At 41.9% G+C, this 22,531-nt stretch overlaps 1 protein-coding gene, 2 non-coding genes and 15 pseudogenes across 3 annotated transcripts; 17 read left to right on the top strand and 1 right to left on the bottom strand.

The window, feature by feature from the left end:
• Window positions 1-6,796: 6,796 nt before the first annotated feature.
• On the bottom strand, window positions 6,797-7,831 carry LOC127899888 (uncharacterized). The gene has a single exon (XM_052434031.1). It carries the CDS (start codon window positions 7,829-7,831, stop codon window positions 6,797-6,799), a length of 1,035 nt encoding a protein of 344 aa, XP_052289991.1.
• Window positions 7,832-14,793: 6,962 nt separating this feature from the next.
• LOC112496795 (small nucleolar RNA R71) lies at window positions 14,794-14,901 on the top strand. The gene has a single exon (XR_003063363.2). It is a non-coding gene; the product is annotated as a small nucleolar RNA R71 (small nucleolar RNA).
• Window positions 14,902-15,230: 329 nt separating this feature from the next.
• Window positions 15,231-15,349, top strand: LOC127900196 (5S ribosomal RNA; annotated as a pseudogene).
• A 213-nt stretch (window positions 15,350-15,562) lies between these two features.
• On the top strand, window positions 15,563-15,681 carry LOC127900103 (5S ribosomal RNA; annotated as a pseudogene).
• A 217-nt stretch (window positions 15,682-15,898) lies between these two features.
• Window positions 15,899-16,015, top strand: LOC127900111 (5S ribosomal RNA; annotated as a pseudogene).
• A 217-nt stretch (window positions 16,016-16,232) lies between these two features.
• LOC127900182 (5S ribosomal RNA) lies at window positions 16,233-16,349 on the top strand (annotated as a pseudogene).
• Window positions 16,350-16,564: 215 nt separating this feature from the next.
• On the top strand, window positions 16,565-16,681 carry LOC127900198 (5S ribosomal RNA; annotated as a pseudogene).
• Window positions 16,682-16,898: 217 nt separating this feature from the next.
• On the top strand, window positions 16,899-17,015 carry LOC127900091 (5S ribosomal RNA; annotated as a pseudogene).
• A 217-nt stretch (window positions 17,016-17,232) lies between these two features.
• LOC127900197 (5S ribosomal RNA) lies at window positions 17,233-17,349 on the top strand (annotated as a pseudogene).
• Window positions 17,350-17,899: 550 nt separating this feature from the next.
• Window positions 17,900-18,015, top strand: LOC127900097 (5S ribosomal RNA; annotated as a pseudogene).
• A 217-nt stretch (window positions 18,016-18,232) lies between these two features.
• LOC127900171 (5S ribosomal RNA) lies at window positions 18,233-18,349 on the top strand (annotated as a pseudogene).
• A 550-nt stretch (window positions 18,350-18,899) lies between these two features.
• LOC127900082 (5S ribosomal RNA) lies at window positions 18,900-19,016 on the top strand (annotated as a pseudogene).
• A 217-nt stretch (window positions 19,017-19,233) lies between these two features.
• LOC127900161 (5S ribosomal RNA) lies at window positions 19,234-19,350 on the top strand (annotated as a pseudogene).
• A 216-nt stretch (window positions 19,351-19,566) lies between these two features.
• LOC127900192 (5S ribosomal RNA) lies at window positions 19,567-19,683 on the top strand (annotated as a pseudogene).
• Window positions 19,684-19,900: 217 nt separating this feature from the next.
• On the top strand, window positions 19,901-20,017 carry LOC127900086 (5S ribosomal RNA; annotated as a pseudogene).
• Window positions 20,018-20,227: 210 nt separating this feature from the next.
• On the top strand, window positions 20,228-20,346 carry LOC127900199 (5S ribosomal RNA). Its single transcript, XR_008052209.1, has one exon. It is a non-coding gene; the product is annotated as a 5S ribosomal RNA (ribosomal RNA).
• Window positions 20,347-20,563: 217 nt separating this feature from the next.
• Window positions 20,564-20,682, top strand: LOC127900130 (5S ribosomal RNA; annotated as a pseudogene).
• A 217-nt stretch (window positions 20,683-20,899) lies between these two features.
• LOC127900149 (5S ribosomal RNA) lies at window positions 20,900-21,016 on the top strand (annotated as a pseudogene).
• Window positions 21,017-22,531: the final 1,515 nt, after the last annotated feature.

Here is a 22,531-nt window from a genome sequence, read left to right as displayed (position 1 = left end):
CTTGCTTTTATACTATATCTGTGGCATTATTTTTGAAGTTTAACAATATTAATCTTGCGATTAACACTTTAATGCAAACAACGAATACACTCAGGATGAACTTAATGAGGTTCTTTTGGAGTGGGCTAACCATTTTTTCCACATCCTTATCACATTTGCAAAATAGTTAGTATGAGTATGAAACTGTAGATGGACCTTGTTATTAGTTGTTACAATTTGTTGAAATTAAAGTTGTAGTGTTAAACTATAATGGTTGTTGTTAAGGATTGCGGTATAGATGTTATGCATTTGATAATATTAGGTATTTTGATTGATTTTGGTGTAGATTGGGTTGCTAGGTATAGGTCAGAGTGCTGTTGTGCATATCGCTAAAATTAGAACGCTGTTGGAAGATGGTGGGTTGTTACGTATGATTTGGAGTATTAGTTGGAGTGTTGCTGGGTATGCGGCTGGAATTATGATCAAGATGCATGAGCCTTAAGTGGGTGAATTTGAGGTTGGATTTTAAAGTTCACTGAAGCACTCAACTACTTACAACAACTCCTAAATGCATATGAAGTAATTACTGCCACAATAATGGAGGTATCGTTCAAATTTGTATTCTGAGACAAAGTCATCTGGGTTTCAACCATAAATAAAATATGCATTTGCATATAGTCTCAGTGTCTCCGATGGCTGATATTTAGAAACTATGACCAGCTCAGCTTAGGTGTTGATGCATTGACCAATTAAATCAACGATAAATAAATTACTAGCAAGATTAACATTATGATATCCCTGAAAAGTATCGTCTGATGATTATTAATCCATTAGAGGTATCATTTCTACTGATAGAGATGTTTCCAAGAAAACCGAGTTCAGGTTTTTTTAGTGAAAATAAGTCCTGAAAAAGAACTTAGTACCTTCGCTTTAGAATTGACATTTGTGGATCAGGAATTGGCTTGGAACACAAGAGAAGGGTTTAGATAATTAGCACTCGCAAATAATACAACTCGTATTATTGAAAAAATAATAATAATAACTCGTATTCTGACTTTGATTGTTTACTAAGTGTGAATTTACAAAAGTTATGTACATAATGAAATAGCTAGCTATAAGAGATTTAATTACATAACTACAGAAATACAGCTGGAGTACATAATCTGCTTTCCTAAACTATAAAATAGGTAATGAAATACTTCATTTTTAATGATACATGATATTCTAAATTCTTGATACTGAAATTCAATGACAGCCTTGACTTGTGCAAGCTATGCTGTGTGTTTTAACCGTTGGCGAATTTTCTTTTATTGATCATTTACAGCTTGCTTATTAGTCCCCCTCAAGTTGGCAAGTGACATATGATCTGGATTCTACGGGTTTGTCAGAAATTGCGAAACATGACTTTCGAGAGAGCTTTGGTGAATACATCGACAATTTCCAAGGAAGAAGGAACTAGTTTTGTCACCATCGAAGGGACTAATTTTTTCACCATCAGACCTTCTGCAACCTTTCCTCGAAGAAAGTGATAATCAACCTCTATATGCTTAGAGCGAGAATGGAAGATAATATTAATAGTCATATATAAAGCACTTAAATTATCACTAAGCAATTGAGGAGCTTGAGCAAGAGAAATCCTTATTTCACGAAAGAGATATGTGATCCATGTTAGCTCAGTTGCTGTCAAAGCAAGTGCCTCTTATTCAACCTCTCCATTGGGTCTAGATACTGTAGGTTGCTTTTCAGAGGACCAAGAGATACATTTAAGACTTCGGGGTAACTTACTTTCAATTCTCTGTCTATGGTGTTATCCCATCACAATCAAGTGGGAGATATTGGAATTGGTGCCCATGATGGGCTAGATAGGCCCAAGAAAGGAAACATCTAGAAGCTTATTTTATATAGAGTTTAATATGACTATTGCAAGTCTAATTAGACTTTGAGAGTTATAAAGTCTTTTGATTGACTTCAATCACTCTTATTAGCTCCCATATAAACATACCTATTGTATCTAGAATAGATGTGTATGATTCCACACACATGCAATGTTTTAGAATGAGCCAACTATATGCTTGATTTCTTCAAGCTATGCTTATATATATTTAAAAATTGAGAGCTGCTTGCTTACATTCGATGGTCGTTCGGTGGCTATATAAAATGCAAAAAATTTTAACAGTTGCTTCATTTACCAAATTTGAGAACCGAGAGCAAACACAGGAAAATGGAACAGAAATAAGAAAGTGGAAAAGGGAAAAGAGAAGAAAAAGAAAATAAGAAAAATAAGAAAGAAGACGAATATGGGAAAAGAGAAAAAGAAAGGAAAAGGAGAAAAAATATTAGGGGAAATAGAATTAGATAGTTAGATCTACATTAAGTGAGTTAGTGGGTAATAGATTTATGAAATTTAAGTAGTTATGATTTAATTTGTCTTATACGTATAAGTTTTTATATTAGTTCTAATAGTTAATTTTGAATCATGTATTTTAGGAGAAATCCAAGAATCTAAGAACCCACAGCAGCCCCAACGAACCCGGAGTGAAACAAGCTCTGTAGGGATACTATTATTACTATTATGTATTCCATGAAGCATTTATGTTTAGTAGTATGATTTAATATAATGTTATGATTACACGTACAAATATTATATGTTTGATTAAGTTATAAAATGTGATTGCCAATCGCCATATATGTGCCCTTCCTTATAAACTTCGTGCATGCATATTCAGAGTTAGACTACTCTGCCCGTGCGATGTAGTTAAATTCCATTGGGTATTGAGAGGTTTTTGCCCGGCTCTACTCATGCGATGATGATCCCAGTAAGTATTGAGAGTTATTTCCTTGGGTATTATTTGGTGCAGTTTTGTCATGTATGTATTATTTCCTATGTTTACAGATGCATTACTTATTATTATTATTATTATTATTATTATTATTATTATTATTATATATATATATATATATATGGTTGCAAGCTCATTATTTTCGTATTTATCCCTTTTCCGCCAGGATTTCGCAAGATTTCGTGCTAATCAATTCTAGTCAATTAAAGTTGGGCCACGAGACGTATTGCCTCATGACTTGCATTTTGAGCACGTTTATGTTACTTATGTTTTTATGTATATATATGTGTAGGGTAAGTATATATAGTGAGATATGAATTGTGTAAGTTTTTAATATATATTTTTGGATGAGGTATAGAGGTTGTTATGTGTTTATAGTGGAGACCATTTTTATATATTCATGAATTAAATTTGTGCCGCGAGTTATAGTTATTAGATCGTATGATTCACCTTGGATCTGACATATAGGTGAGGCAAGCTGAGTCATGTGATAAGGGTGTGACAGATATGAAAACATGAAGAAGATATTAGAAAACACAGGGATTGAAAACAAGAGAAAATGGCAGTGGGCTCTGGCAATGTGATACGAGGGGATTTTCTTTTATTATAATTATCCTCCGACTATAAACATACAGTAGCGTGATGGTTTTCTTTGAGATTATCCTTTGTCTCTAATCAACTTGACATGATATAACTTATTGTGATCTACTTCCGCATTCAAGGATCAAAATGTATGTTTTTGGATATCCTATTAACTGTATGTTGAATATGTACGAATATCAACACTTATCGTTTTGAAGCTATCAAAAGATAGACTATAGTTTGCAATAAGAACAATGTAGGTTGAGATTTGTCAGTAGAAAGAACTTAGACATAAATTTTAATGAAGATGCCTAACTTTGAAAATTTCATATACGTTTAGTGAACGAAAAAGTCTGCATGTATTTAAAATAGCACAAAATTTAATGAAAAAATTCTTCGTGTTCAGTATTAACTCCAATTGCAGAAATGCAGGGTTGAGCAATTACTAATATTCTGGTAGTTGCGACTTCTAGAGAAATATAAATGTGGCGTAAACAAATGCAAAGAAAATATGACACAATAATTTACGTGGTTTGGAGTAAGGCCTACGTCCATGAGCAAACACTGGAAGATAATTCTACTAATAATGAAAATTTACAAAAGTGGGAGAAACTCTCAACACCCAAAACTCCAATACACTCAAATGGAACCTCACTAGAACACTCAAGTGGAAGCTCTCTTAAATCTCTTAAATCGCTTCACTTGCAATTGCTCTCTACTTCTCTCAAATTGGGATGCTTACAATTGCAAAATACTTCTCTATTTATAGAGAGCATTTTGCAAAACGTTGAGTCGAAACTTGCATTGCATGTATTAAAGTTATGCATATTTGTCAACAATTGCACGTGTAATTTGTTGCCATCTTCAATTTTCAGCATCATTGTTGGTTGATTTATATAATCAATTACTATCAATGCCAATGTGCAAGTATACACAACAAGTAATAAAGTGATAAGTATTCAAGATCGTCTCCACAGGGATTGATGTTGTTCAAAATGCTTAAGCAATCGCAATAGTGCAAATCAACTAAAGATCGAAACAAGCAATTGTCAAATAATTCTATCGCAATTATTAATTTCGATAGATGGAAATAACACAATACTGTAATGAAATAAACTAAGTTAAATGTGTCTAAGGTTCAATTGAGAATATAGTAGTTGAATGATCAAACTATCCTAATGGGGTGACTGTTGATTACCGAATTAGTACCAGTTGTTACAATAAGTGCTACAGCACTGGACAGAATAAATTTGCATTCGCAACTATCGCATGTTAGAAATCTCGTACCTTTAAATCTACTAACAATGACCAGTTGCTCATATATTTAAGGTATGGCTTTATAATCCTTAATCTCGCTGCCCTACAAGGTGAACACCTATGTCTAGGATATCACAAATCTTAATTTCAAGTATTGCCCTTATGGGATTTAAGTTAACCTAATCCAGGAAACTTGATTTAAGAACAAGTAATACTCTAATAATGTTCGCTAAGACATGCCCTTTTGCTGCTCTATCTTAATTGAAACTATTAAATGAGTGGTCAACTGAAATAACAGTTATGCTCATAAAAACTATTAGAGTATAATGCTACAGCAATACCATAACAACCTATAAGAACAGTCAAGAACCCATTGGATTATTTGTCACTCAACTACATATAAATTTAGTTCATATTCTAAATGAGAAAAGTAAACTTAAATATACTGATCACAGGATACATCCAAACAATTTCAAAGAAGAAAGATAATATGAGTTGAGCACGGTGAAAGACTAGAGAATCTCCTCGGCTCTTCAATGATGTTGAACAGTCCTCCTCAATCTTGATCTTCTTCTTCTTCTTGCCTTTGTAATTATTTGGATGGTAATCTCTCTGCCACTTTCTATGTGGTCCATACCTCCTTTATATAGTGTAAATTAGGTTAAAACCAAAACCCATGAGCGTGCATGTGTTTAAATTAGGAAACATGCATATCGTGATTTCATTGCTGACCCGTGCTTAATTTTCTCCCGCATTGCTCCCAGATTGCTGCAGCACTGGTTGCTCTAACATCCGCAACAACACTGTATTATTCCCGATTGTACTTTTCTTCTTTTGTGGCCATCTTCTTTCCTCCTCTTTCTCATCTAATGTCTTCACATCCCCTCATGAATTTAAAACCTACAATTTAAAACCTGTTTTTAGCACAAATTACTATGATTCAAGCAAAACTTGTTAAAACTCAACTAAAATGAATGTTTATGCAAAAGGTCACCAAAATGTAATCAAAACACATTATTTGCTCTCTAAATGGCCTTTATTCAAGTCTAGAATTGATGTAATAACTCTCATTTCCTAGAGTTATCACACCTCCAAACTTAAACTATTGCTTGTCCTCAAGTAATGACACATACTAACATTTCCCACAAACAAACATGCACACAACTTTAGCCCATAGTAAATCGGTTATAGACTTAAGCTTCTTTCTGTCCATAGTGTGTGTGTGCTTCCTTTTTTATTGAATTCCAGATATGCTGTAACATCACTAAAGGACTGCAGAAATTTCAACAGTGATATACTTTATTCATAAAAGGGGTAGCATAAATTTCACATATTCAAATTGTGATTGCTTTAACATTGATAATCTGGGGGATAATCAACCTCCTCACTGTAACATTTATTTTTCATGTGAATGTCAATCACTTGTAATGATGATACCCAATTACTCAAGCCATGCCCATATCAGGGTTGCTGCAGCAATATCTGTGGTATAATCTTATCTCAAGGTATCTTTGACTCAAGGCTGAACATGGGGCTCATGAACAGACCTGGCTACTCAATGCCTTAAATATATGACTTTTTTTTTAATTATATGCTACCGGACTACTCATAACTCTCGCTACCTTTTACACATTTCTGCATATGAGGTGCATACTCAGATCTGGTTACTCAGCAACTTAAGCCATTGGATCAGAGTTTTATTTCATGAATATCACAGTAAATCAACATGCTTCTCCCTTCAAACTTAAGATATTTTCTATTATTTTGGCTTTGCTCTAGCAGTCTTATACAACTCAATCAAAGGCTAAGTGTTGGGATAAAATTTCACTTCTATCTATAACTATCTCTACTTGGCATTCTCATAACTACTGTATAGCACTCAATTTATCTTCATTAGGTTTTGAAATCCATACACAAATAACAGATAAAAGAGCTTCACACAACACAAACATAAACACATACATAAAACACATGCATTCGGAAACAACCCCCCCAAACTTGAGAGATGTTGTGTCCTCACAAGCAAACAAAATAAAGGCACACAAATGGACAAAAATTTTTTTTTTAGAACAAGAAAGAAACTAGTGAGATAAGAGTACTCCCCTGTGGTGGGGACTGCAGCCCATGACGGGATGCTATCAGCGCTTTTTAGATGCACTGCGCAGCTTATCCTTTGGTGAAGCCTTTGGGGAGGTGGCTGGCAACGTCTTTGTCTTTTTCGCTGCAGGGCTGGTGAGAGGAGTTGTGGCTGGGGTTGCTGTAGCAGTTCCTGTAGACGTACTGCCTTTTCGTTTGCTGGGTTGTCTTGGACTGGTGCGGATAGGCTGGCTAGGAGTTTGCTGTGGAGGCTTTTGAGTCAATGCGTCAGCTGCTTGGCCCTCGGCTATGATGGCAGCAATTACCTCAAGTAGTTGTGTGGCTTGCTCAGATGTAGGCATAGCTCTGGCTGCTGCAGCAGCCAGCTCAACATCGACTTGATCCATCTCATCTTCAGAGGCTAGAGGTGTTGCCATTTTTGCTTTACCCTTGTCATTTCCTTTGCCTACAAAGACTGGAATAGAAGGTTCCACATCAAGGTCTTTATTCTCCTCTTCTTGAATAATGTGCTGCTTCCTAGTTTTGGACTGGGTTGGGATGGGTGGTTCCTCACGTTCTTGCTCCGAATTAGCCTCTGCCTCTGAGGGTGAGCTATCAGTCTCAGACTTGTCACCTTCTTCCTCAGGTGGATCAGATGGCTCAGCATCTTCTGAGTCAACTTCTGCTGGTGGTTCAGTGGCAGCTTGTTCTGCTGGTTCATTTGAAGCAATAGCTTCTTCACTGGTTTCTGCTGAAGCACCTGTAGTGCTGGTGTCAAAATTATACTGCTGGAGCAGGGAAACAGGGAAGTTTTGGTGAGTACATTTCATATACAAAGCAAATTGGTGTAGTTGGCCATCCAGGTGTTGTAGATAACTCCAAAACCGATCAGACTTGTCACATTCTTCCTCAGGTGGATCAGATGGCTCAGCATCTTCTGAGTCAACTTCTGCTGGTGGTTTAGTGGCAGCTTGTTCTGCTGGTTCATCTGAAGCAATAGCTTTTTCACTGGCTTCTGCTGAAGCACCTGTGGTGCTGGTGTCAAAATTATACTGCTGGAGCAGGGAAGCAGGGAAGTTCCGGTGAGTACATTTCATATACAAAGCAAATTGGTGTAGTTGACCATCCAGGTGTTGTAGATAACTTCAAAACCGATCATTTTCCCTCTACTGAGCTTCCACACATTGATTGATATTGGTGCTGAGTGACTGGATGGTCTGTTCTAAGCTAAGAGTTCGTCGTGCTCCTGTGACAGCAGCTGGTTCAGTGGTTGTTGCAACACTCTCGCCAGCAACTCTCTCAATTGTACGTGCCATAAAGGCATCCTCATTCTTGACATGATAATCGCTGGCTTCAAGACAAACACCTGAAACTACACAAATGCTGGTGACAAGGGAAGGAAATAATAAGACAGCAGTTCGGTGAGTTTTGACTGCACACTCTCGGATTTCATTTAGAAATGATGCTACTCACATCTATGGAAAGCCCTATAACAAGGACATATAGCAAAACCAATCTTTCTTATGAAACCGTAGTAGTGTGAGTGGTGGGCATAAGCCTCGATTTCAAAAATTTCACCCACACCTTAGCAATAGGTTTCAAATCTATCCTATTAACTACACGCCCTTCCTCGTTAGCCCATGATGCCCTTCGATGGTAAGAGTTGTAAAAATGGTGGTCCACTTTTTCGGGGTTAACTTCTCACGCAATTTAGCATACTCACAAGTAATTTCAGCAGGTAAATTATAAAAAGCATTGATAACACGAGAGTCTAATGGAACAAGTGTGTTTCTTACCCAGATGTTACACTGATCAGGTCTTACAGAATTGGCATAAAATTCTTTTACTACCGACAGTACAGGATTGCGAGGGTGTTTGCAAAACTCTAGCCATCCTCGCTTTGCTGCAGCATTATGAATTGTGTACACAATTCCCGTGAGTTGGTCTGGAAATTGAAACCCTTTTTCTTCTAGAATCCTACGCGGCGTTATGAATTCTTCGTATTTTTCTTCGGCGTGGTAACTCTGGAACCGTGATGGATCTTTGAGGCAGCTTGTTGTTTTCTTATATCTCGGCATTGCTATAGCAGTAACAAATTAAGGCTACTGTTCCTGAGAGTAAAAAGAGAAGAAGAGGTTAAGAATTAGGAGAGTTAGATTTGTGGAGGAGATGGTGAATAGTGGCGTAGAGCACTAAGCACAGTGACTCCTTTTTATAGTGGACTTGCAATTGAAGATAAATACAATAACTAAAGATAAATGAGGGAAGAAAATATTTTTAAATTGATGCACAAATCCCAAAAATATCGGCTAGTAAAATTTGGCATTAATTTCAAAAATTTATTAGTAATTGCTATCCATATCCAAGCGTCCATCTGTCACGATTTCATCTCCAACGGTAAGTGAAAGGCTCCAGCTTTTAATTTTTTGTAACGGTAAAATTAGTTGCTGCAGCACCCATTTGCTTATTCCAACAACGGATACAGACTCCATACCAAAGCGTCTGACACGTGGTTTTGCCTCTGAATTCTGCCACCATACACTTTCAATTGTCACAATGGAAGTCAATTGTCACACATACTTTCCATAAATTCAAATTAGTTCGAGCATCTAAAAACAAAGAAATCAAATAATAGCAAAAGTAAATAAAATGCAATAATTTGAAAAAAGATAATAAATAGCTAGAATGAAAGAACAAAAATTTAAATAATATGGTAAAAAGGGAGAGCTGTCAACTAAACCAATGGAGGTCAAAATTGGTTTGAAATGGTTGTCTCCCCAAAGGGCTGCCTCCCATAGAGCGCTTGATTTAAGGTCTTTCAGCCTGACCTTCCTTCATTGTTTAATAGCTGGGTTCTTTAAGGAGTAACACCTCCTTTAAACCTTCTGCTGCTGGATGTATGTAATGCTTAACCCTGTGTCCATTAACCTTGAATTCGTGGCCTGTTTGTTCATCTACAAGATCAACAGCTCCATGAGGGTAAGATTTTAACAGTTTAAACGGGCCAGACCAATGTGACTTGAGCTTTCCCGAAAACAATCTTAGTCTTGTATTGTGGAGCTACACTAATTGACCAAGGGTGAATTTCCTGTGTTGAATATGCTTGTCGTGCCAGTGTTTTGTTCTCTCTTTGTAGATTCTTACATTTTCATTTGAAAATAGCCGTAATTCATCAAGCTCACAAAGTTGAAGCTTCTTTTGCTCTGCTGCAGCATGCTTGTCCTAATTTAGTTTCTACAGTGCCCATTGTGCTTTATGCTCTAGCTCTAGGGGCAAATGACAAGCCTTGCCATAAACAATTCGGTAAGGAGACATACCGAGTGGAGTTTTGTATGCTGTTCTGTAGGCCCATAAAGAGTCATGCAAATGTAAAGACCAATCCTTCCTTGTTGGGTTCACCACTTTTTCTAAGATCTTTTTAATTTCTTTGTCGGACACTTCAGCCTGACCATTGGATTGTGGGTGATATGTTGTTGCTATCTTGTGTCTGACTCCATATTTCATCATTGCTGCAGCAAAGATTTTGTTGCAAAACTGTGTGCCTTCATCACTAATAATTGCTCTAGAAGTACCAAACCTGGAGAAAACATTTTTTTGAAGAAAAGTCACCACGATTTTAGCATCATTGGTAGGTAATGCTGTAGCTTCCACCCACTTGGAGACATAATCTACAGTAACAAGGATATATAAGTTCCCAAAGGATAGGGGAAAAGGTCCCATGAAATCTATTCCCCAAACATAAAAAACTTCAACTTCCAATATGTTGGTCAATGGCATCTCATGTCTGCTGGTTATGTTCCCTGTCCTTTGACACCTGTCACAACATTTAACAAATTCATCAGCATCTGTAAAAATAGTGGGCCAATAATAACCTGATTGCATAACTTTGGTAGCTGTTCTGTGACCACTAAAATGTCCTCCATATGCTGTAACATGACATGACTCCAGTATATGAGGTATTTCTTCTGCTGCAACATATCTTCTTATTACTTGATCTGAGCATAGCTTATGTAAATGTGGGTCATCCCACTGGTAGCTTCTAACATCATTAAGAAATTTATTTTTCTCTTGGAACTTCAGCTCAGGTGGTAGCAACCCACTTACTAGATAGTTAGCAAAGTCTGCATACCATGGAGATTCTGACTGCTGCAGCATCTATGCTTGCTGTACTACCAATAGTTGTTCATCAGGAAAAGTTTCAGTGATGTCCTTCCTTGTCAATGTACTAGTGTCTGCTTCCAACCGTGACAAGTGGTCTGCCACTTGATTTTCAATTCCCTTTCTATCTTTAATTTCCAGATCAAATTCTTGAAGCAATAAGATCCATCTGATTAATCTTGGTTTGGCATTCTTCTTTGAAATTAAATATTTAATGGCTACATGATATGTGTAAACAGTTACTTTAGTGCCCACCAGGTAAGCTCAGAATTTGTCAAAAGCAAAAACTACTGCCAGCAACTCTTTCTCTGTAGTGGTGTAATTGATCTGAGTTAGAGTGAAAGTTTTGCTTGCATAGTATATGGAATGAAAAACCTTATCCTTTCTTTGCCCTAATACTACTCCCACAGAATGATCACTAGCATCACACATCAATTCAAATGGTAAATTCCAATCTAGGGATATAACTACTGGAGCAGTGATCAAGGCTTTCTTTAATTCTCCAAATGCTTGAAGGCACTCTTTGTCAAAGTGAAATGGTTTGTCATGCTCTAGCAATGAACACAGAGGCTTGGCTACTTTGGAAAAACCTTAATGAATCTTCTGTAGAATCCAGCATGACCCAAAAAACTCCTAATACCCTTTACTGAAGTTGGGGGTGGCAGTTTATCTATTACCTCTATTTTGGCTTTGTCTACCTCAATACCATCCTTGGATATCTTGTGACCCAGTACTATGTCTTCTTGCACCATGAAATGGCACTTTTCCCAATTGAGTACTAAGTTGGTCATCTCACATCTTTTAAGAACTTCTTCCAAGTTGTGTAAACAATTACTGTATGTTTCTCCAAAAACTGAGAAATCATCCATGAAAACTTCCAAAGTCTGCTCTACCATATCAGAAAATATAGACATCATGCATCTTTGAAAAGTTGCTGGAGCATTGCATAACCCAAATGGCATTCTTCTGAAGGAAAATGTTCCATAAGGACAGGTAAATGTAGTATTCTCTTGATCCTCTTGTGCTATAGCAATTTGGTTGTAGCCTGAATACCCACCTAAAAAACATTAGTATTTTTTTCCAGCGAGTCTGTCCAACATCTGATCTATGAATGGAAGTGGGAAATGGTCTTTCCTTGTGGCTTTGTTGAGCTTCCTGTAATCCATACACACTCTCCATCCAGTCACTGTTCTTATAGGAATAAGTTCATTCTTCTCATTAGCCATTACTGTTATCCCTCCTTTTTTTGGAAGACACTGAACTGAGCTTACCCATGAACTGTCTGATATTGGGTATATGACTCCAGTATCTAACCATTTAATGATTTCCTTCTTCACCACTTCTTTCATAATAAGATTCAACCTTCTCTGGTGCTCCACCGAATTGCTGGAACAGTCTTCTAACAGGATTTTATGCATCTATATTGATGGGCTGATCCCCTTTATATCTGCCATGGTCCATCCAGTTGCTTTTTTGTATTTTCCCAGCAAATCTACTGGGCTTTGTTCTTGACCTGCATCCAAAGTAGAAGAAATGATTACAGGGAGTGTGTTGTTTTGACCAAGATAAGCATACTTAAAATGTGAAGGTAACAATTTTAATTCAAAACTAAGAGGTGATTCAATAGATGGTAAAGTTATTTTTACTTCCCTGTCTGAAAGATTCAGGTGTTCAATAACCCTGTTGTGCCTACTAGATTGCTGTTTGTCCATCCAATCTGTTTGAATTGCTGCAATATCTTCCTCTTCAACCTCTTCAAAGGTGGTGACTTTGTTAAGTACATTACTGCAGCATCTGTCTATTCTTTCTGCTACAACAAGATCCACTACACTTAGGAAATTGCAATCTTCTATTTCATCAGGGTTTCTTATAGCCTCTAGTACATTAAATGTGACTTACTGATCATTCACTCGCATGGTCAGCTCTCATTTCTGCACATCTATCAAAGTCTTCCCAGTTGCTAGAAAAGGTCTGTCAAGTATAATGGGTACCTCTTTGTTAGCTTCAAAGTCCAGCACAATGAAATCCACTGGAAAAATGAATTTGTCAATCTTCACCAGTACATCCTCTATCTTTCCCTCACGATATGCATGAGATCTGTCAGCTAATTGCAGAGTGACAGTTGTTGGTCTGCACTCCTCTACTCCAAGCTGCTTAAATATAGATAATAGTATCAAGTTAATACTAGCTCCCAAATCACAAAGCGCTCTGCCAGCATACCTAGTCCCTATAGAGTAGGGTATTGTAAAACTCCCTGGATCTTTCAATTTTTAGGGAATTTTATTATGGAGCATATGGCTGCTTTCCTGTATTAAAGCAACACTTTTAAACTCTCCCAGCCTTTTTTTTCGTGCCAATATATCTTTTAGAAATTTCACATAATTTGGCATTTGCTCCAAAGCTTCACCAGTACATCCTCTATCTTTCCCTCAGGATATGCATGAGATCTGTTAGCTAATTGCAGAGTGACAGTTGTTGGTCTGCACTCCCCTACTCCAAGCTGCTTAAATACAGATAATGGCATCAAGTTAATACTAGCTCCCAAATCACAAAGTGCTCTGCCAGCATACCTAGTCCCTATAGAGCAGGATATTGTAAGACTCCCTAGATCTTTCAATTTTGTGGGAATTTTACTCTAGAGCATATGGCTGCTTTCCTATGTTAAAGCAACAGTTTCAAACTCTCCCAGCATTCTTTTTCGTGCCAATATATCTTTTAGAAATTTCATATAATTTGGCATTTGCTCCAAAGCTTCCACAAAAGGTATGTTTATGTGCAGTTGCTTCAGCACTTCCAGGAATTTACTGAACTGCTTGTCTTGTTTTTGCTTCTGGAACCTTTGAGGGAAGGGTGGTGGATGTCTAAACTACTGGTTAGATTCAGTAGGTATCAACTCTGTTTGTTTAAATTGGTGCAGGTTGTGGCTACTGGTGTTGCAACTTCTTTTTCAGCAGGATCTGGTTGAATTTATTTTACAGTTGCTGTAGCTTGGTCCCTTACATCAGTGTCTTGATGGGGAGTCTGCTATAACATGCTTCCATTTTGAGTTGGTTTTTGAGCTGAATTGCATTCCATCCCATTTTTTGTCACCTCAATTGGGATATCAACATTCTTTCCAGATCTCAAACTGATTACTTTGCAGTGTTCTTTGCTCTCTCTCCTAGGGTCTTCTGTATTGCTAGGTAAGCTTCCTTGAGTTCTGCTGCTCATTGCTGTAGCTAATTGTCCCATTTGGTTCTCAAGGTTTCTTAAGGACACAGCTTGACTCTGCACAATTGCTTTATTCTTTGCAATGTACTCCTTGATTAGTACTTCTAATGAAGTGATTGGATCCTGACTGACATGCTTTTGCCCTTGACTTTGTTGATGAAAACCAGGTGGTTGCGGTTGTGTGCTTCTACTTAGTCCATTCAATGCTGGAGCATTTCGATTCTGATTGCTCCATGAGAAATTTGGGTGTTGTTTCTAGCCTGGGTTGTAAGTATTTGAATATGGGTTGTTATGAGGTTGTCGATTGAAGTTACCCACATAATTTACTGAGCCTGGATTTCCAAGACAATTATCAAAATCATGTTCTTCACCATAGTAGACATAAGAAAGTTCAGCAACTTGCTTTACTGTTGCTGGAGCAGATATCATGGCTTTTACCATGTTAGTCAATGAGGTTACTTGAGCTGATAAGGCTGTAATTGCATCAATGCTATGTACCCCTGCGGATCCTTTTGCTATTGGTTGCCTGGCTGAAGGCCACTGGTAATTATTATTGGCAATTCTTTCCAAAATTTCATAAGCTTCAGTGTAGGATTTGGATAACAGAGCTCTATTTGCTGAAGTATCCACCATTAACCTTGTACTCGGATTCAACCCATTGTAGAAAGTTTCCAATTGAATGCAACAAGGAATACCATGATGAGGATACCTTCTGAGCAAGTCCTTGAACCTTTCCTAAGCCTCGTACAAACTCTCATGTTCAAGTTGATGGAATGAGGTAATCTCATTTCGTAATTTTGCATTCTTTGTCGGTGGAAAATATTTCATTAGGAATTTATCAGCCAATTCATTTCATGTAGTGATGGAATCAGATGGTAATGAATTTAACCATGCCCTTACTCGATCTATTAAAGAATAAGAAAATAGCATTAGTCTTAAGGCATCTTGTGTTGCTCCAGCAATCTTTAAAGCATCACTTACTTCCAAGAACAATTTAAGATGGAGATGAGGATCTTCATTAGGCAGTCCATTGAACTGTCCCACTGTTTGTAACATTTGAAACATCATTGGTTTTAACTCAAAATTTACAGCGTCTACTTCAGGTCTGATGATGCTAGGTTGTACCACTTGTGAAGTTAGCACAACACTAATGCACCGGATCCCATCAGAACTCCACAGTTAAGCGTGCTTGGGCGAGAGCGGTACTCAGATGGGTGACCACTTGGGAAGTCCCCATGTTGCACCCCTCATTTTGCTTTTCGGCTGGTTAATTATCTTTTCGCGGCCGACTCCTTCACTTTTGCGTGCGTTCGCGGGTTTCGATCGCCGACACGGGGTCTCCGGGGCACCTCCGACCCGCCGGAGAGCGTGAAAAGTGCCCCGGATGGGTGAATCGTGCGGCCGCGTCAGGGCAGGCGAGGGGGGTACGGGTTCAGTAGATTTTCAGTGCACATGCTAATGGGTGCAACCATACTAGCACTAATGCACCAAATCCCATCAGAACTTCGCAGTCAGGCGTGCTTAGGCGAGAGCAGCACTAAGATCGGTGACCTCTTGGGAAGTAAACGTATTGCACCCCTCATTTTGTCTTTTCGGCTGGTTAATCCTCTTTTCGCGGCCGACTCCTTCACTTTTGCGTGCGGTCGCGGGTTTCGATCGTTGACGCAGGGTCTCCAGGGCACCTCCGACCCGCCAGGGAGCGCGAAAAGGCCCCCGGAGGGGTGCATCGTGCGACGGCCGAGTCAAAGCAGGCGAGGGGGGCATGGGTTAAGTAGATTTGTAGTGCACATGTTGATGGGTGCGACCACTAGCACTAATGCACCGAATCCCATCAGAACTTCGCTGTGAAACGTGCTCGGGCGAGAGCAGGACTAAGATGGGTGACCTCTTGGGAAGTAAACGTGCTGCACCCCTCATTTTGTCTTTTCAGCCGGTTAATCCTCTTTTCGCGGCCGACTCTTTCACTTTTGCGTGCGGTCGCGGGTTTCTATCGCCGGTGCGAGGTCTCCGTTGCACCTCCGACCCGCCGGGGAGCGTAAAAAGTGCCCCAGAGGGGTGAATCTTGCGGCAGCCAAGTCGGGGTAGGTGAGAGGGGCACGAGTTAAGTAGATTTGCCGTGCACATCCTGATGGGTGTGACCACTAGCACTAATGCAATGAATCCCATCAGAACTTCGCTGTCAAGCATGCTTGTGCGAGAGCAGTACTAAGATGGGTGACCTCTTGGGAAGTAAACGTGTTGCACCCCTCATTTTGTATTTTCGGCCGGTTAATCCTCTTTCGCGGCCGACTTCTTCAATTTTGCATGCAGTCGCGGGTTTCAATCTTCGGTGCGGGGTCTCCAGAGCACCTCTTAATGCCGGGGAGCGTAAAAATCACCTCGGAGGGGTAAATAGTGCAGCGGCCGAGTCGGGGCAGGCGAGGGGGGCACGGGTTAAGTAGATATGCAGTGCACATGCTGATGGTTGCTACCACTAGCACTAATGCACCGAATCCCATCAAAACTCCGCAGTCAAGCGTTCTCGGGCGAGAGCAATACTAACATGGGCGACCTCTTGGGATGTCCTCGTGTTGCACCCCTCATTTTGTCTTTTCAGCCCGTTAATCCTCTTTTCGCGGCCGACTCCTTCACTTTTACGTGCAGTCGCGGGTTTCTATCACCGGTGCGAGATCTCTGTTGCACCTCCGACCCGCCGGGGAGCATAAAAAGCGCCCCTGAGGGGTGAATCGTGCGGCGGCCGAGTGGGGCCAGGCGAGGGGGGCACGGGTTAAGTTGATTTGTAGTGCACATGCTGATGGGTGCAACCACTAGCACTAATGCACTGAATCCCATCAGAACTTCGCTGTCAAGCGTGCTCGGGCGAGATCAGTACTAAGATGGGTGACCTCTTGGGAAGTAAATGTGTTGCACCCCTCATTTTGTCTTTTCAGCCGGTTAATCCTCTTTTCGCGGCCGACTCCTTCACTTTTGCGTGCGGTCGCGGGTTTCTATCGCCGGTGCGAGGTCTCTGTTGCACCTCTAACCCGCCGGGGAGCGTAAAAAGTGCCCCGGAGGGGTGAATCTTGCGGCAGCCAAGTCGGGGTAGGTGAGGGGGGCACGAGTTAAGTAGATTTACCGTGCACATTCTGATGGGTGCGACCACTAGCACTAATGCAATGAATCCCATCAGAACTTCGCTGTCAAGCGTGCTTGTGCGAGAGCAATACTAAGATGGGTGACCTCTTGGGCAGTAAACGTGTTGCACCCCTCATTTTGTCTTTTCGATCGGTTAATCCTCTTTTCGCTGCCGGCTACTTCAATTTTTCATGCAGTCGCGGGTTTCGATCGTCGATGCGGGGTCTCCAGGGCACCTCTTAATGCCGGGGAGCGTAAAAATAGCCCCGGAGGGGTACATAGTGCAGCGGCCCAGTCGGGGCAGGCGAGGGGGGCACGGGTTAAGCAGATTTGCAGTGCACATGCTGATGGTTGCTACCACTAGCACTAATGCACCGAATCCCATCAAAACTCCGCAGTCAAGCGTGCTCGGGCGAGCGCAATACGAACATGGGTGACCTCTTGGGATGTCCTCGTGTTGCACCCCTCATTTTGTCTTTTCGGCCCGTTAATCCTCTTTTTGCGGCCGACTCCTTCACTTTTGCGTGCAATCGCGGGTTTCTATCGCCGGTGCGAGATCTCTGTTGCACCTCCGACCCGCCGGGGAGCGTAAAAAGTGCCCCTGAGGGGTGAATCGTGCGGCGGCCGAGTGGGGCCAGGCGAGGGGGGCACGGGTTAAGTTAATTTGTAGTGCACATGCTGATGGGTGCAACCACTAGCACTAATGCACTGAATCCCATCAGAACTTCGCTGTCAAGCGTGCTCGGGCGAGATCAGTACTAAGATGGGTGACCTCTTGGGAGTAAACGTGTTGCACCCCTCATTTTGTCTTTTCAGCCGGTTAATCCTCTTTTCGCAGCCGACTCCTTTACTTTTGCGTGCGGTAGCGGGTTTCTATCGCCGGTGCGAGGTCTCTGTTGCACCTCTAACCCGCCGGGGAGCATAAAAAGTGCCCCGGAGGGGTGAATCTTGCGGCAGCCAAGTTGGGGTAGGTGAGGGGGGCACGAGTTAAGTATATTTACCGTGCACATTCTGATGGGTGCGACCACTAGCACTAATGCAATGAATCCCATCAGAACTTCGCTGTCAAGCGTGCTTGTGCGAGAGCAGTACTAAGATGGGTGACCTCTTGGGCAGTAAACGTGTTGCACCCCTCATTTTGTCTTTTCGGCCGGTTAATCCTCTTTTCGCTGCCGGCTACTTCAATTTTGCATGCAGTCGCGGGTTTCGATCGTCGGTGCGGGGTCTCCAGGGCACCTCTTAATGCCGGGGAGCGTAAAAATAGCCCCGGAGGGGTACATAGTGCAGCGGCCCAGTCGGGGCAGGCGAGGGGGGCACGGGTTAAGCAGATTTGCAGTGCACATGCTGATGGTTGCTACCACTAGCACTAATGCACCGAATCCCATCAAAACTCCGCAGTCAAGCGTGCTCGGGCGAGCGCAATACGAACATGGGTGACCTCTTGGGATGTCCTCGTGTTGCACCCCTCATTTTGTCTTTTCGGCCCGTTAATCCTCTTTTTGCGGCCGACTCCTTCACTTTTGCGTGCAGTCGCGGGTTTCTATCGCCGGTGCGAGATCTCTGTTGCACCTCCGACCCACCGGGGAGCGTAAAAAGTGCCCCTGAGGGGTGAATCGTGCGGCGGCCGAGTGGGGCCAGGCGAGGGGGGCACGGGTTAAGTTAATTTGTAGTGCACATGCTGATGGGTGCAACCACTAGCACTAATGCACTGAATCCCATCAGAACTTCGCTGTCAAGCGTGCTCGGGCGAGATCAGTACTAAGATGGGTGACCTCTTGGGAAGTAAACGTGTTGCACCCCTCATTTTGTCTTTTCAGCCGGTTAATCCTCTTTTCGCGGCCGACTCCTTCACTTTTGCGTGCGGTCGCGGGTTTCTATCGCCGGTGCGAGGTCTCTGTTGCAACTCTAACCCGCCGGGGAGCATAAAAAGTGCCCCGGAGGGGTGAATCTTGCGGCAGCCAAGTCGGGGTAGGTGAGGGGGGCACGAGTTAAGTAGATTTACCGTGCACATTCTGATGGGTGCGACCACTAGCACTAATGCAATGAATCCCATCAGAACTTCGCTGTCAAGCGTGCTTGTGCGAGAGCAGTACTAAGATGGGTGACCTCTTGGGCAGTAAACGTGTTGCACCCCTCATTTTGTCTTTTCGGCCGGTTAATCCTCTTTTCGCTGCCGGCTACTTCAATTTTGCATGCAGTCGCGGGTTTCGATCGTCGGTGCGGGGTCTCCAAGGCACCTCTTAATGCCGGGGAGCGTAAAAATCACCCCGGAGGGGTACATAGTGCAGCGGCCCAGTCGGGGCAGGCGAGGGGGCCACGGGTTAAGCAGATTTGCAGTGCACATGCTGATGGTTGCTACCACTAGCACTAATGCACCGAATCCCATCAAAACTCCGCAGTCAAGCGTGCTCGGGCGAGAGCAGTACTAACATGGGTGACCTCTTGGGATGTCCTCGTGTTGAACCCCTCATTTTGTTTTTTCGGCCCGTTAATCCTCTTTTCGCGGCCGACTCCTTCACTTTTACGTGCGTTCGCGGGTTTCGATCGCTGGCGCAGGATCTCCGTTGCACCTCCGACCCACCGGGGAGCGTAAAAAGAGCCCCTGAGGGGTGAATCGTACGGCGGCTGAGTGGGGGCAGGCGAGGGGGGCACGGGTTAAGTAAATTTGCAGTGCACATGCTGATGGGTGCGACCACTAGCACTAATGCACTGAATCCCATCAGAACTTCGCTGTCAAGCGTGCTCGGGCGAGAGCAGTACTAAGATGGGTGACCTCTTGGGAGGTAAACGTGTTGCACCCCTCATTTTGTCTTTTCGGTCGGTTAATCGTCTTTTCGCAGCCGACTCCTTCACTTTTGCGTGCGGTCGTGGGTTTTCATTGTTAGCGCGGGGGGCAACTCTGACCCGCCGGGGAGTGAGAAAACCGCCCCGGAGGGAGGAATCGTGCGGCGGCCGAGTCGGGGGAAACGAGGGGGGCACGGGTTAAGAAGATTTGCAGTTCACATGCTGATGGGTGCGACCATACCAGCACTAATGCACCGAATCCCATCAGAACTCCGCAGTCAAGCGTGCTCGGGCGAGAGCAGTACTAACATGGGTGAACTCTTGGGATGTCCTCGTGTTGCACCCCTTATTTTGTCTTTTCGGCCAGTTAATCATCTTTTCGCGGCCAACTCCTTTAGTTTTGCGTGCATTCGCGGGTTTCGATCACCGGCGCGGGGTCTTCGTGGCACCTCTGACTCGCCGGGGAGAGCGAAAAGCGCTCCGGACAGGTGAATCGTGCGGCAGCCGGGACAGGGCAGGCGACGAGGGCACATATTAAGTAGATTTGTAGTGCACATGTTGATGGGTGCGACTATACCAGCACTAATGCACCAAATCCCATCAGAACTTCACAGTCAGGCGTGCTTAGGCGAGAGCAGTACTAAGATCGGTGACCTCTTGGGAAGTAAACGTATTGCACCCCTTATTTTGTCTTTTCAGCCGGTTAATCCTCTTTTCACGGCCGACTCCTTCACTTTAGAGTGCGGTCGCGGGTTTCGATCGCCGGTGCGAGGTCCTTGTTGCACCTCCGACCCGCCGGGGAGCGTAAAAAGTGCCCCGGAGGGGTGAATCTTGCGGCAGCCAAGTCGGGGTAGGTGAGGGGGGCACGAGTTAAGTAGATTTGCAGTGCACATCCTGATGGGTGCGACCACTAGCACTAATGCAATGAATCCCATCAGAACTTCGCTGTCAAGCGTGCTTGTGCAAGAGCAGTACTAAGATGGGTGACCTCTTGGGAAGTAAACGTGTTGCACCCCTCATTTTGTCTTTTCGGCCGGTTAATCCTCTTTTCGCGGCCGACTCCTTCACTTTTGCGTGCGGTCGCGGGTTTCGATTGTCGGCGCGGGGGGCACCTCTGACCCGCCGGGGAGTGAGAAAACCGCCCCGGAGGGATGAATCGTGCGGCGGCCGAGTCGAGGGAAACGAGGGGGGCACGAGTTAAGAAGATTTGCAGTTCACATGCTGATGGGTGCGACCATACCATCACTAATGCACCGAATCCCATCAGAACTCCGCAGTCAAGTGTGCTCGGGCGAGAGCAGTTGTAACACCCCAAATCTAACACGTGCGGAGCACGTGAAGAAGGAGGTTACTCACAAATCATAATCTTTACTCATAAGTTTCAAACTGAAATTCCTCCAATTCTTATTCAAATAAATCCATAAATCCAAACGTCAAATACTAAATAATCTCTCTCGAGGACATATAAAAATAATAACAAAAGTCTCAAACTCCAAATTACACGTTCATAATAAAAGTAACTAAATAGAAACACAAGTTTATTCCTCCTTTTATTCAATAGCAAACGGAAACTAGAAATCACTAACTCCAAAGCTCAGTGCACCTCTCAAAAGAAACTTAATCTGCAAAAAGTAATGACGAGGGGTGAGCCGTCAACTCGGTAAGTAAAACCATTCCTAACACACTAGGCCTATCGATACCATAAATATTGCAAGCCTTCTTTTATTTAAAGCATATATCATAATCCATAATTTTCATAAAACGATATATCACAATAACATAAGATAATTTCTTAATAATTCAGAATATTCAAAAGCATATTTACTTACGAATCAAATCATGTAATACGTATACAGAAAACAAACAGGTTAGCTCATGTCACATAGTGTCACCTATAGTCCCGGTGACCCGGCCAGAAACATAATCAGAATATCGTGTGCACACTCAGAACAGAAACCCAGTACTGGTCCAGACGGATATATCGTATATTACGATCAGAATCAGAATCAGACTAACTATGGACAATGAGCCAAAGCAATAAGAATCTCATACAATCATCAATAATTGAAATCAAACATAGGTACAAAACATTCGTATCAGTTTCATAAAAGTTCATATCAATAATATAGGCTTGCATAACATTTTAAAGATAACATCCTAAAAGGTTGTCATGTCATAAAAATAACTTACATATTCAAAAGCATTTATAAAATACTTTGTTAAAAAGAATGGTTTGAAAACATTTACATAAAGCTAATTTTGTTATCAAAATTAGTAATCCTTTAAGTAGTATCAAAACATTTATACTTATAATAATAATATCAAAATACTTATACATATCTAGTACATTAGGAATGAAGTTACTTACCTCGACAAATGAACTTGGATTAACACAGCTCTAAGCTTAGGCCACCCATAATTCTCAATGAAAGCCCAATTTCCATAATTTAATATGTATGGGAATTTGTGGCGTTACAATTTCTCCCCTCCTAACAAAAATTTCGTCCTCGAAATTAAAAGGTTACCTTATG

Source organism: Citrus sinensis, chromosome 9 (assembly GCF_022201045.2).
Source record: "Citrus sinensis cultivar Valencia sweet orange chromosome 9, DVS_A1.0, whole genome shotgun sequence".
NCBI classification, from domain to species: Eukaryota; Viridiplantae; Streptophyta; class Magnoliopsida; order Sapindales; family Rutaceae; genus Citrus; species Citrus sinensis.
Note: the sequence above shows the minus strand (reverse complement) of the source record. Positions and strands in the feature narration are given on the sequence as shown.